At 39.2% G+C, this 13,077-nt stretch overlaps 1 protein-coding gene across 3 annotated transcripts in view; it reads left to right on the top strand.

Annotated features, from left to right (window-relative positions):
• The window catches only part of Adcy8 (adenylate cyclase 8), a 208,214-nt gene that overhangs the window by 176,985 nt on the left and 18,152 nt on the right, over positions 1-13,077 (top strand). For all 3 annotated transcript variants that reach the window (XM_005354547.2, XM_005354548.3, XM_026782726.1), the window contains one exon: positions 3,860-3,938. In XM_005354547.2, coding sequence (XP_005354604.1) covers positions 3,860-3,938 — 79 coding nt within the window. The remainder of the gene's footprint in view (positions 1-3,859; positions 3,939-13,077) is intronic.

A 13,077-nucleotide genomic window follows, 5' to 3' on the forward strand; every position in this document is an offset into this window, starting at 1 on the left:
GCCTTTTTTAGACAGCCTTAGTTTTTGTTTAACCCTTCTGAAATCCCTCATATCTGCCATCCATGCACCCACATCATCTATTATTGTAGGAGGCTGCTTGTTTGCTCCCGGCTGCTCAGCCCCGAAATAACCACACAAAAGCTGTATTAATTACAACACTGCTTGACCTATTAGCTTATGTATATTTCTAGCTCACTCTTATCTCTTAAATTAACCCATTTCTGTTATTTTATATTTTATCATGAGGCTCGTGGCCTACAGGCAAGGTTCCAGCTAGCGGCAGCTCCATGGCTTCTCTCTGGACTCTACCTTCTTTCTCCAAGCATTCAGTACAGTTTTTCCTGCCTAGTTCCACTTTGCCCTATCAACAGGCCAAGGCAGTTTCTTTATTCATTAACCAATAAAAGCAACATATATACAAAAGGATTTCCCACACCAACCTATTAAACCTTTCCACTACTCATATTCTTCCACTGCACTCTCATATCCCAGGACTTCTGCAACTTTCCTCCAGGAATGGCCTTCCGCAACACTGTATGCTGCTAGCTTCCTGGGCTCAACAGGCACTTCAAATTGAACATGGAAACCTAAAACTTGAAAGTGAAGATTCTCATATGAGAAATAACATTGAAGTATTTGTCTTTCTGATGCTGGGTTACCTCCCTTCAGTATATTTACAAGTTCTATCAATTTTCCTACAAATTTCATATTTTTTTAGTGCTGAAAAAATTTCATTATGTATATGTACCACATTTTTACTACCCATTTATCAGTTGATAAATATCTAGGTTGATTCCATTTTCTATTGGAAAATGTTCCAGGAGACAACACAAAGAGTTCTTGAATAACTCTGAAAACAGTGATTGACCAAAAATAGAGACACGACTAGACTAGACTCAGAAGAAAACATGAAAGAAAATTATGAACAGTTTTTGAGTGTTTAGCTGTTGTAAGTAGGGCATCAATGAACATGGATGTTCAGGTATCTCTGTAGTAAGTTAACATCATCACAAATTGTTGACATGAAAGAGATAAAGCAAGAAATATATATAAAGTAACTGTTTCAGATATAATACAACTTTTCAAAATTACATGCTATTTATAATACAGAATAAAAACAAATTTAAATGGGGTGGTTTATTAAGTATTTTGTAAAATAAAAGGCAAACTAATAAATAAAAATTTGGAGGTGAATAGTCAATATTGAAAACTTAGAACATCACACCCAAAATCTGGGTTCTTATCCTTGTGGTAACACAAATCAATATGTGACCTTGAGCCACTGACCTCTTCCCCCTGGGCCTCAGTCTCTTATAAAATAAAAGCCTTGCAAGAGGTATAACATTACACAGGATACACAAAATACAGAATAAAATGGATTTGCCAAGTGAATTGTAATATATCTAATTACAAAACCTATTATCATTGTCTACATTAAGTACAAAAGTAACTTAGGAAAAAATATGAGCCATATAGCCTTAAATTTATAGGTACATTTTTGCAAAGAGAAAAATAGAAATGACATTTAATGGATTTAATGGATTCCAAAATAATAATAGTTTCCTCTGGATGGTTAGCTGTCTTTTTTAGTTTCCAGATTTACTACAATTAGCATAAATGCTTCATTAGTGAGTCATACTCCCATTAAATATTAAATTTTATGATATTCAGATTAAATGATCTCTAAAGATTATAGTGGCCCTGAAGATTTCAATACTCTATGTGTGTTTTCAGTTAACAATGTCCCTTTTCCTAGGAGATGGAAGTATTACTTTAGCTATTTTATTAATACAAATCAATATCTCAAAATTTCCTTGGTATTAAGTCTGTGAAACCCAGTATCAAGCAAAGCTCAATAATATGGGATATATTTCAGTTACTCGACTCTCCGTATGCTTTTCCGAAAATCATGAAAGGTACAAGACAAACTTGTGAATTCAAATGAAAATTCTTTTGGCTGTTTCTCAACATGATTGGGTTACTATTCATATACTTTGGTCCCTACACAAAATTTTTTATATGAAATACAGCTAAACCCTCAAAAATTGTTCATAATTTTCTTTCTTTATTTCTTCCGAGTCTAGCATAGTCATGTCTCTATTTTTGGCCAATCACTGTTTTCAAAATTATTCAAGAAGTATTCATGTTGCCTCCTGAAAATGTGCTTCAAATGATAAGTTGCTAGGCTGAAAATAAGCTTCGTGGCTCACAGAGAAGAGGATGTCTTAAGTGCCAGGCAGTGCGCTGGGACAAAGCGACAGAATCCAGGGGAGGTTCTAAACATAGACAGCTCTCATTCACACGAGTAATGTGAGCAAATGATTCTTTAAAGCAACACAGACACGGACAAGAGTGTGTGTCAGAGGCTTCACAGAGCAGTGAGAGGAAGCTATGAGCCAGGAACCATGCCAAACGCCTCAACACCATTGTTCATTTCATCCTCACAGTTAAGGAGGTAAAACACTGTGGAATCAGTCTTCACATATGAATGAACGGAGGCTCAGAGATATCAAGTGGCTGGCTTGAAGTCAAACAACTGGTCAAAAATAGAGCGCACTAGGAATCTGGATCCCCTTTAAAGTTCATGTCTTTAATCATTTTTCTCAGCGGCCCATAAACATCAAAGACCAGAGAAGTAAGTGACAGAAACGAAAGAGAAATACATAAGTATGCCTCCCTCCTCAAGATAAGCACAATAGTATAGAACGGGTGGGTAGATGAAGGGGTGAATGGACAGATGAATGGTTGGGTACACGGATAGATGGATGATGGACAGATGGACAGATGGATGGATCTCTACCCTAATGCATGAGTTATAGTTCATCCCTCTTCACCTAAGCACTTTTGTTGGATGGTCCTGACAAATTCAAGCAGCTTCCCTTACTGAGTCTTCATGTGACCTCAAACACGACATGGTATTTGCTTATTATTTTGAGGCTAGAGATGTGTACATACCAAGCTAAGTGATATATGGCTTAGAGCTACATCCTGGCCTTCTTAAGTATTTTCTGAACATTCGGTCTCAGTTAGTTACTTTCTCTTTTCAAACAATATCAGAGCAACAAGGATACACTCACCCTAATTAAAAAGTTACCTATATATTTGATTTGATTCTTGCTTCTTGTGAATTATTTTGAAAGCATGAACAATGTATCCTCTTCATTTCTTGATCCCAGCATAGGTTGGGATACAGTAGATGCTCAATCATGATGTGCTTCTCTGGGACTATAACTGAAAACCAAGAATAAACTCTGCTGTTAGCATCTTGGCAGGAAAAAAAAAACAGTCTTTACTAAAAGATATAAAAAAAAAAATAAGGGTCAACTGACCCCACTCATAGAACTGACGTGAGGATTAAATTAACTGATAGAGGAATTAAAATTGTCCAACTCATACACTTAAGATAATACTCTAAGCATGAAGACACTTAAGATAAAGACCATCACATAGCAAGCGTTGAATACTGGCTTCTTAAGTAGGTCAATACTTTTCAAAAAGGAATACTTACCTCACAAGATATTTTTGACCACAGTTTTCAATCTCTTTGAAACGGAGAAAATTTTTATACAAGTAGAGACAGTGTTGCTATGGATGTGATCATATTATCTAGAAGCTAAACTCTAGATTCTCTTTTATCAGCCATACCCTCTAGGACCTCATAGGCTTGACAGTCTCTTGTCCTCTGAGTAAGATGACATGCAAACCCTTATAGCACTCTATGTCACATGTCAGATATTTGGAAAATACTCCTTTCTTCTCCTCACATGTCATTCTAAGCCTATTTCTTCATGCTTAACCTTGAAATCCCCCCCCCCCAGCTGTTAGTCACCATGCCATTCTGCTTTTGTTTTTCTCACAGAGATTTCCTGGGGACCAAGGAGGCGTCACTGCTGCTGATGGCCATGTTCCTCCTTGCTGTGTTCTACCATGGACAGCAGGTAATGCCATGTTTTTCTCTAGTCACCCATGGTTAGTTGGCATTTCCTTTTGCCACAAAAACCACCCTTGTAGATTTTTCTGTGCCTTGTATCAAATGACTCTTACGAGTCTTAATCAATTGATTTCCTGATGAAAAGCTAACCTTTGGAAGATGATTGGCAGACTGTGTTTTTAATGGCCCCTGAGCCCCTATACTTTCAAAACCATCATTATCCTTTAAAAAAAAAGCATTTAATTTCTGGCTGAGACAAACTGGTGTCTTTCCAAATCCCATGGCCTGGATAAGAGTCTCACTAGAGAAGGTGTGTGCCACTGCAGGGAAACACACAGGCCTGAGGAGCATCTGACTCATAGTTCCAGGGACAAGTTCTTATGTCTCTGAGACTCAGTCTCCTCCATGCTAGAATAAAATATTAGTATAGAAATAGATTGTCTTGAGGAAGCAATTGATATTATTTTAAACTGCTTTTTTTGTCCTGCCATGTATGCAAATAGGCAAATGAATAAATATTAGCCACTTTTCTCAGAGTTGTAACCAAATACCCAAAAGGAAGCAAATTAAGGAAGGAAAGATTTATCCTCGCTCACAGGTTAAGAAAAGACTCAATGTGTCACAGGAAGAAAGACATGATAATTGGTCACCTTGTGTTCCCAAAATTCAAGGTCTGTCCCCAGTGGCCTACTTAATCCAATAAGACTCCAGCAACCTCCCAAGTGCCATCACCATCTAAGGACTCAATGTTCAAATTCATGGACCTATGATGGACAAATTCACATTCAAACCACAGCAGAACAGGAAAAGCTTAATTTGTGGTTGGTTATGATTAAACAGAATGCCTGCCATGTAATGCTACTCACTGTGATAACCCATTATTTATTTATTAGGATCTTGAATATATAACTCCATCCCTGCATCTTTTGGAAGATGGTAGACCATAAACCATACAAAGGTGTCGTATGTAGAACATTCTTATCTAGGGTTGTAAATCATGCAAAAGCATTACATGTAGAACATACCTACCCCGGTTCTTCATGAGAGGAAGCTGTTCTGTCTAGGAGTGCCATGGTAGACATAGCCCTCACCTTATAGATCTTGCCTGGTGTGCAAGATCTCTTCCCAGGGAAGACTGTTTCTCTGCCTCCCAGAACTCCTTGGTTGTCTGTACTTCTTGTGTAAGGTTGAGGTCTCATGGGCTTTTCCCCCATCCACTTTATCATGTCTACTATGATAAAAGAAAGAAAAGAAAATTATGTATTATAATCTCAAAAAAAGAGAAAAGAAATAATAAAAAAAATTTAAAAAACATATAGGACTTCTCTAGGCATACTGAAACCCGTGAAACACTAATCTCCTGGTAAGAGTCTTTGGTCCCCTGTAGAAACCAGACTCTATCAGCCTTGCTGATAAGCTCTAGATCCTGGTCCATCTTTCTTTTGTCTATGTTCATTTCCAACAGACAAGAACAGAAAGGACAAATCAAGAAAAAGTGTCAGTCAGAGCATATAGCAGAGGCATAGCCCAGGGGAAATCACCATGGAAATAGGGGGCCAACAAACCCCAGGAAACCAGGGTGAAACAATTTATAAGTCCCAGAATTCAGAAATACGTACATAAAGCTATTTTTAACAAGTTGAGCAAAGTGTAAAATGTAGTCAAGAAAAGGATTGGTAGTGCAACGTCTTGGTAAGCAAAGGAAATGGGGAATTAACTCTTGAGTTCCTCATTTTACTTAATCCTGTCAACCAACAACCTGGAATGGGAGTTATGTCTTCCCCATTTTATAGATGAAACCACTCCAGTAACAGAGCTGATAAGTAGAACTAGAATTCCAGTCCAGTCTCTCACCAAAGCTCATCTTCCTCACCAGCCTGGAGCAGAACAAAAACCTTCTTTCTGTACTGATTCTAATCAGGAGCACTCAGTGTGGTTTTGATGTGGTTGTTTTTTTTTTTGTTTTGTTTTGGTTTGGTTTTTTTTTTTCTTTTTTTTGGTCTTTGCTAAACCTATGATGAAGCAGTAAAGCAAATGTGAAAGTTCAGCCATTTCCAGAATTTCTACACTTAGGTCCCTCTGGCTGTCTCTGAGCACAGAGTCCTGCCCTGTCCTAGGTCTCCATGGCTTCCTTTAATTGGGAACTTCTTAGTTATACAAGTTATAACAATTCATCACACATTCCTTTTTGAGGACTCTCCCAGACAGAACCAACTGAGACTCTCCTACAGGAAGACTATATGTGCGCTCTATCTTGAGGTCTTGATCTGAGTTGGGAGAAATCCCCACACAGAGATGAGAGAACACGCGCAGAGTCCCCTTTTCATAACGACAAGTATGTTTCTTTCCCGTCCTTCACCAAAATGAATTGCCCTGTTGCCTGTCTGGGCCTCCTCCCTCACATGGTAGCCTTCTAACGTACTGGTTGAATATATCTTAGTCTGTATTTGTCCTCCGAGAGCAGAAAGCTTCATCATGTTAAGATGGTATGTAAGGTAAGAGCACAGAAGTGCTTCCTATTGGCCTGCTAATTTGTGACATTTGATATTTTCCAATTTTATTTCTAATTTTAAAAGATCTCTGAAATCTCATAACTGCCCCATAACCATAGAAGCTGTAGGTATTTGGTATTCAAACCCCAACTCCACCATTAAAGATATCTGACCTTTAGCAATTTAATTTAAAAATAGGTAAGACAGTAACAGGTCCTGTTTCAGAGAGTTATTATAGCTTTATATGGGATGTAATCACAACATGTTTATCTTGGTGGTTTACAGATATAATGCTTAATGTTATTGGCTGCTTGGAAACAAACCTTTTGCACAGACAGGGAATTTGCTGCTGTCCATCTGATTCTGAGAAAGGAGCAGAGATTCAAGTCCTCTGACATTACAGAGCTAAGAAAAAGAGCCAGAATGAAATGGGAACACAAATGCTCCATAGTTTCTAGCTCAAGTCAGTCTCTGCAATGTACCCTGCCTCCCATTGTAGAGACAGCTTTCCGTGGGATTGCATCATTTGATGTCTATCTATAGCATCCAGTGGAGTTCTCTGCATCCTGGTTACAGCTTGCCCACTCCTGGACTTGCTTCCTGTTTCCCTTTGTGACTCAGATGCCCTCTATTTTTAATAAAGACTGAAAAATGCCCATTGATGCCTGGTGCACAGCAGTGTCTGGGAGTTGGGGGGTGTTGAATGTGTAATTATAATCTCCAGAATGACAGCGGTGGTTATGCAACTGAATAATTGGGAAATTTCATTTTTCACGAAAGTGGAAATGATATGCCAAACACTTCCTCCTCCTCCTCTGACTGAGGCAGGTGAGTGTTCAGAATGTTGGACAGAGTGTGTAATCAAATGCCTCCCACACCTTGTGCCTGATTCACTGGCAGCCTTGGGAGTTTGAGCATCGCCTGGGCATCTCTTTTTATAGCAGAACAAGCTACAATTGGCCATAGAAAAACAAATTGATGAGGTCATCTTTCTACTCACCTACTTCTGAGTCTGGTTCCAGAGACTATCTGAAAGAGCCAAGCCTTGGAACCTAATGTTCTTGCATGGGACCCAGCAATGTTATTCAGAGAATCAGTAGTCTTTGGACATTCAGCTTCTCAGAGCTTCTTTTGTTTTTAATCTGTAAAGAGAAAATATCAATAGAAAAAAGCTGAATGAACAGCCCCCTCCCCGACACACACACACGCACACATAGAATGTAAGCTAAGTGCTACAGATTAGAGTTATGAGCTAGGTTCAAAGCCAGCTTCTGTCTTTGAGACCTTCACAGGCTATCTTCACCTCATGCCCACTCCCTCATATGTTAAAATGTATCGTGACTGAATGAGGTTAAATATATATATGAAAGGCTTGATACAGCTCCTGATCCACAACGAGGCTCCATTGATATTTGCTGTCATGTGACTAGCCTGGCACAAAGACAAGAACTTTGTGTGCAGCCAGGTTTGGTGAAAATCAGGGGTGTGCAGTCCACTTCAATGAATACTTTGGAGCAAATGCTTGAGAATCTTAGGCTTTCATAACCATGCCTATGTCTTACATATGCTCTGCTTTCCCTCCACGTCTGTACTAACCAGAGTTATTAAACCAAGCTCTTCTCTTTGGGTGCCCTCCAGCCACCACTCAGATATGTGTCAATAAAGGAGGAGACTGTGTTTCACATATTTTGGGAATCAGGCGTATACTAGGTGCAATAGATCTTCTGCAATCTAAGAAGATTATTAACCTGTGAAGATAGCATGTATGACACTTGCCTTCTGGAACATGTTTTGCCAAAAGTCTAGATTATACTGCACCAACACACATCTTTATAAACCTCCTTAGACACAGCTGCCTGCTATCACTGGGCTAATAACTAAGCTGTTCATGTCTAATAACTGGGAAATTTTGGCTTAGGTCTGGCCTTCATATTCCAGATTCAAATTCAGTTCAATGAAAACTTCAACAGAAGAACTGAAGAAATTATTCTGTACTTCAAGCCTACTGTGTATTTTTAAGAGGGGGAGTTATGTTTAGAAACAAGGATAAGAAAATCCTGTTCTTTTGGAAATCAAAACCTGCTGCTCTTGAGTCTGGAAGAAAAAAAATTCAAGGCAAAGATTTCATCTGACCTCATCCACAGATGCCTTACATGCTAGGAATGTCTTTGGATCTACCTTTTTTGCATGTCAGAACGCTTTTACATGCATCGTATTTGTTGACTTATATAATAAACCCACGTCCTAATACATATTTCTTAAAGCAGATGTCACCAGGCAATTATCCCAGTGGTTAGAAGTCGTATAGGATGGATGACTCCGAGACTTGGAGGAGCAATCAGGAACGACATTGTTTTCCAGCTGCCTCCACATGCAGCTTTGTTTTATTGTATAGAAAGCTCACACAGAATCAGAAGTAAACAGAATAGTACAATGACCTTATGAAGACCTACCCACGCACGTCCAGCCTGTTTGATAAGTATCTTCATGGATGTGGCCCACTGTCACTTCACTCCGGTTATTTGTAAACTAACTCCACACATTTTTTTTTCATTTAATCTGAAAAGATTTCAGTGTATCTAAAAACAGGGAGCTTCTAAGTTAATCACAAATCCATTAACATACCTTTAAAAAGAAAAGAGAAGTTGACTACTTCTGTCAAGATACTAGACCATGTTTCCATTTATTAATGGATAGTTACTTATTAAAAGTTTGCTTGCTTGAATTGAGATCCAAAGTCTGTGCCTTGCCATTACATGATAAATCTCTTAAGGCATTTTGAAATATTTACCATCTCCCTCCATCTTCTTTTTTCTTGAAATATTTTATGAGAGCCATCTGACTTTTATAATATCCTTTGTCTTAGTTGTCAACTCATCCTCTAAAGTTGTTGAACACATTTCTCAGTTCTTTGTGTTTTTCATTGATTGTTCTGTGTAGAAGCTTAGTGAGATCCACCTTCAGTGTTTTATGAAATATTTAATTGGTTTCTTTACAAATTACATTTAAGAGATTATCGTATCTTTTCATCTCTGTTTTGATGATGTTAGCAGCTACACATAATAGCCTATATTCATTTATTTTAATAGTGTGACATACTAATCTTAGCAGCAGCCTGTAATTTGTCAGCTGGAATACGCTATAAAAGGGAATTTTTTCCTCATCAATTATATGTCACCTACAAGTGTAGCTCACAAAGCAAGGTTAATACAGAGCTCTTTCCTTTTAAATCTGCTCCATGCAAAGTTTGCCAGCAGGTTTTATCCTTCAGCATCATTCCAAGATGGTAGATGAGTTTGGTTCCTTAAGTCACTGGGAATTTATGTTTTTCTGTACATGGTGTTTCTACCTATTGAAGTTTTTGTTCTTATGAAATTTCAGTGTGTGATTTTTTATTTTATTGTGCTCTACGTTTTTCTCTGCTCCCCTCCCTGGCTCTCCCCTCCCCTTTAACCCTCTCCCATGGTCCCCATGCTCCCAATTTACTCCAAAAATCTTGTATTTACTACTTCCCATGTAGATTAGATCCATGTATGTCTCTCTTAGGGTCCTCATTGTTGTCTAGGTTCTTTGGGATGGTGACTTGTGGGCGGGTTTTCTTTGCTTTATGTTTTAAAACCACTTATGAGTGAGTACATATGATAATTTTTCTTTCTAGGTATGTTCCTTATATCCTTGCAATCTCCAAGACCTTTATCATAAAGGGATGTGGTATTTTGTCAAAAGCTTTTTCAGCGTCTAATGAGATGATCAAGTGGTTTTTATTTTGCAGTTTGTTTATATAATGGATTATGTTGACAGGTTTTCATATGTTGTTCAAGTTTTGCTGTTGTAGGGTCACTAGATTTTACTGGTGTTGTGTGTTCTTACCTTGTCTACCCATCTTTTCCTCTGATTGGTGTAGTTGGGGCTGTCTGTGACTCTGTTGAACAATCTTCCAGGTACCAGTGGATCCAAAGTTCGTATGGTTGCTCCTCGTAGCGTAGTCAGGGCTATGGTTCCAGTCAGCCCATGTTCCTGGAGGTTTCTCAGCACTTCCGGTGTTTGTTCCACCCCCATGGGGTTCTCTGTCTCCCACCTGCTCTGGCCGAGGTTTCTGACTCAGACCTGCTCCTGTGGAGTTCACTGTCGCAGGTCTGCTCCAACCCATGTTCCTACCTCCGCAAATGTCCCCAGTCTGGGTCCGCTCCCACTCCCACTCCCGTGGAGCTCACCATTACAGGCCTGCTCCAGTCTAGGTCACCGACTCGGTCCAAAGTGTCACATTTTTGACCACTATAAGCCCATTAAAGCTGATTTTTTTTTCAGTCCTTCTGACATAACCCAATGGTCTCTGAAAGACTGGTTTATGGTGTGAATATATGGTTTTTTATTTTTTTTATTGATTTTATTGAGCTATACATTTTTCTCTGCTCCCCACCCTGTCTCTCCCCTCCCCTTCAGCCCTCTCCCATGGTCCCCATGCTCCCAATTTACTTAGGAGATTGTGTCTTTTTCTACTTCCCATGTAGATTAGACCTATGTATGCCTTTCTTAGGGTCCTCATTGTTGTCTAGGTTCACTGGGATTGTGATTTGTAGGCTGGTTCTCTTTGTTTTAGGTCTAAAAGCCACTTGTGAATGAGTATATATGGTATTTGTCTTTCTGGGCCTGGGTTATCTCACTCAATATAATGTTTTCTAGCTCCATCCATTTGACTGCAAATTTCAAAATGTCATTATTTTTCTCTTCTGTATAATACTCCATTGTGTAAATGTACCACATTTTTCTTATCCATTCTTCAGTGGAGGGATATTCAGGCTATTTCCAGGTTCTGGCTTTGATAAACAATGCTGATATGAACATAATTGAGCACATGTCCTTGTGGTACGGATTGAGCATCCTTTGTGTATATACCCAAAAATGGTATTGCTGGGTCTTGAAGAAAGTTGTTTCCTAATTCTCCGAGAAATCACCATACCAATATCCAAAGGGGCTATACCAGTTTGCATTCTCACCAGCAAGGCAGGAGTGTTCCCTTTACCCTACAAACTCTCCAGTATAAGTTGTCATCAGTAATTTTGATCTTGGCCATTCTTTCAGGTATAAGATACAATCTCAGATATATGCTTTAAGCTTTTGAATTCTCTGTCCTAAAATTCACCTGTCTCTGGCAAGAGTATGGGTTATGTTTATGAGAACTGGCATTTTGAGTTGGAACCTACAAGTTGGAAGTGAATATAGGTGGGAGATTGTCACTGTTTCCAGGCTTTAAGAGTGGGGAAGTAGAAATCTACACCCTGACTTCACAGTGACATTTCTATTTCTTACTGAAATTCCTAGGCATTTTTTGGACAGCCTTCATGTAGCACAAGCTGACCTCCAACTCACTGTGTAGCAGATAGACTTGAACTCTTGATCCTCCTGACCCTGTCTGCCAAGGGTTACAGGTGTAATCCAAGTTTGACATAACCAGAGGCTTTTATAACCACAGCATCCCTGTCTGTCTTATGCTTTTTTCCTCCTCCAAATTTCTATTTTCAGTGACAAAACCATGATTGCCATTTGCTTTTTTACAAAATCCACATGTGATAGTCTAGCTTAACAATCCAAATATTATCACCCACAGTATGATTATCATAAAGAGGTCGTAAGCATGGGAGTGGAGGTGTGTGTAAATGAGGAGGGAGTGCTCTTAGGTTCTTAAGTAACTGATATATGATGTGCAGCATATATTTTCCTTCCCCTGGAGACCAAGCCATCAGAGCACAGAGGAACATTCTTCAAATCCTTCTATAGCTGTAATTAGTTCCACTGTGTATATTATTACAGTTTGTTCAGCCAACAGAATGAACACGTGGATCATTTCCAGTTTTTACTATTATAAACGCAGCTGAACGAATGACCTTGTGCCTCCACTGAGACTTGAAAATAAAACCCAGAAACTAGCTAAGTTTTAAGTCTTTAGATTCGGGGCATCCAACCCTGTGCCCAGCAGTACAGCATGTTGCTATTGCTACAGACCTGGAAACAACAATAGCCCCAAGGCTAATATAAAGACATTTTCTGAGCTGCCCTGGAAGAGAAGCTGCCCACCTCCAATGTGAAAGGAAGTCGGGACAAGAAGAAACTAATGTGCAATGAGTCAGACCTCCGATGTAATTTTTCCTCCGCTGTCTTGTGGTCAGTGAGAGTCACCTCTAATTCAGAGACAAGAAAACTTAGATTAAGCACCTGTTAACCCATGTGACCATATATGATTATGACCAAGAGCTCTAAGCCTTAGCTGTTTGATGTGAAGCTCAGGGTCTTCGCAGTATCCCTCCGTTCATTTATTCCTTATTGCCTCGTCAGGGAGAGAACAGACTCTTGAGCTGACTTTGGGACATATGGATAACACCTGGCTTCACCCCTAAGTGGGGTGTAGCTGTCATGGTCAAGTGACTTAACAGTGTTTGTCTGACTTTCCTCACCTGTGAGATAAAGACTAAAAGTACTGCCTTATAATTAGATCTACCGTCTGGATCTAATGTCTGAATATTTATATAGTGCAAGCAAGAGAGCAGGGCACACAGTCGGCCACCTGAGTGCCATGTGTCTTTAATACTCTCTCATGTGTTGGGATAACAAATGCTGACAAGCTTCTGCCCTGTGCGGGATACATTTCCTCATGCT

Source organism: Microtus ochrogaster, chromosome 15 (genome assembly GCF_000317375.1).
Source record: "Microtus ochrogaster isolate Prairie Vole_2 chromosome 15, MicOch1.0, whole genome shotgun sequence".
NCBI lineage: Eukaryota > Metazoa > Chordata > Mammalia > Rodentia > Cricetidae > Microtus > Microtus ochrogaster.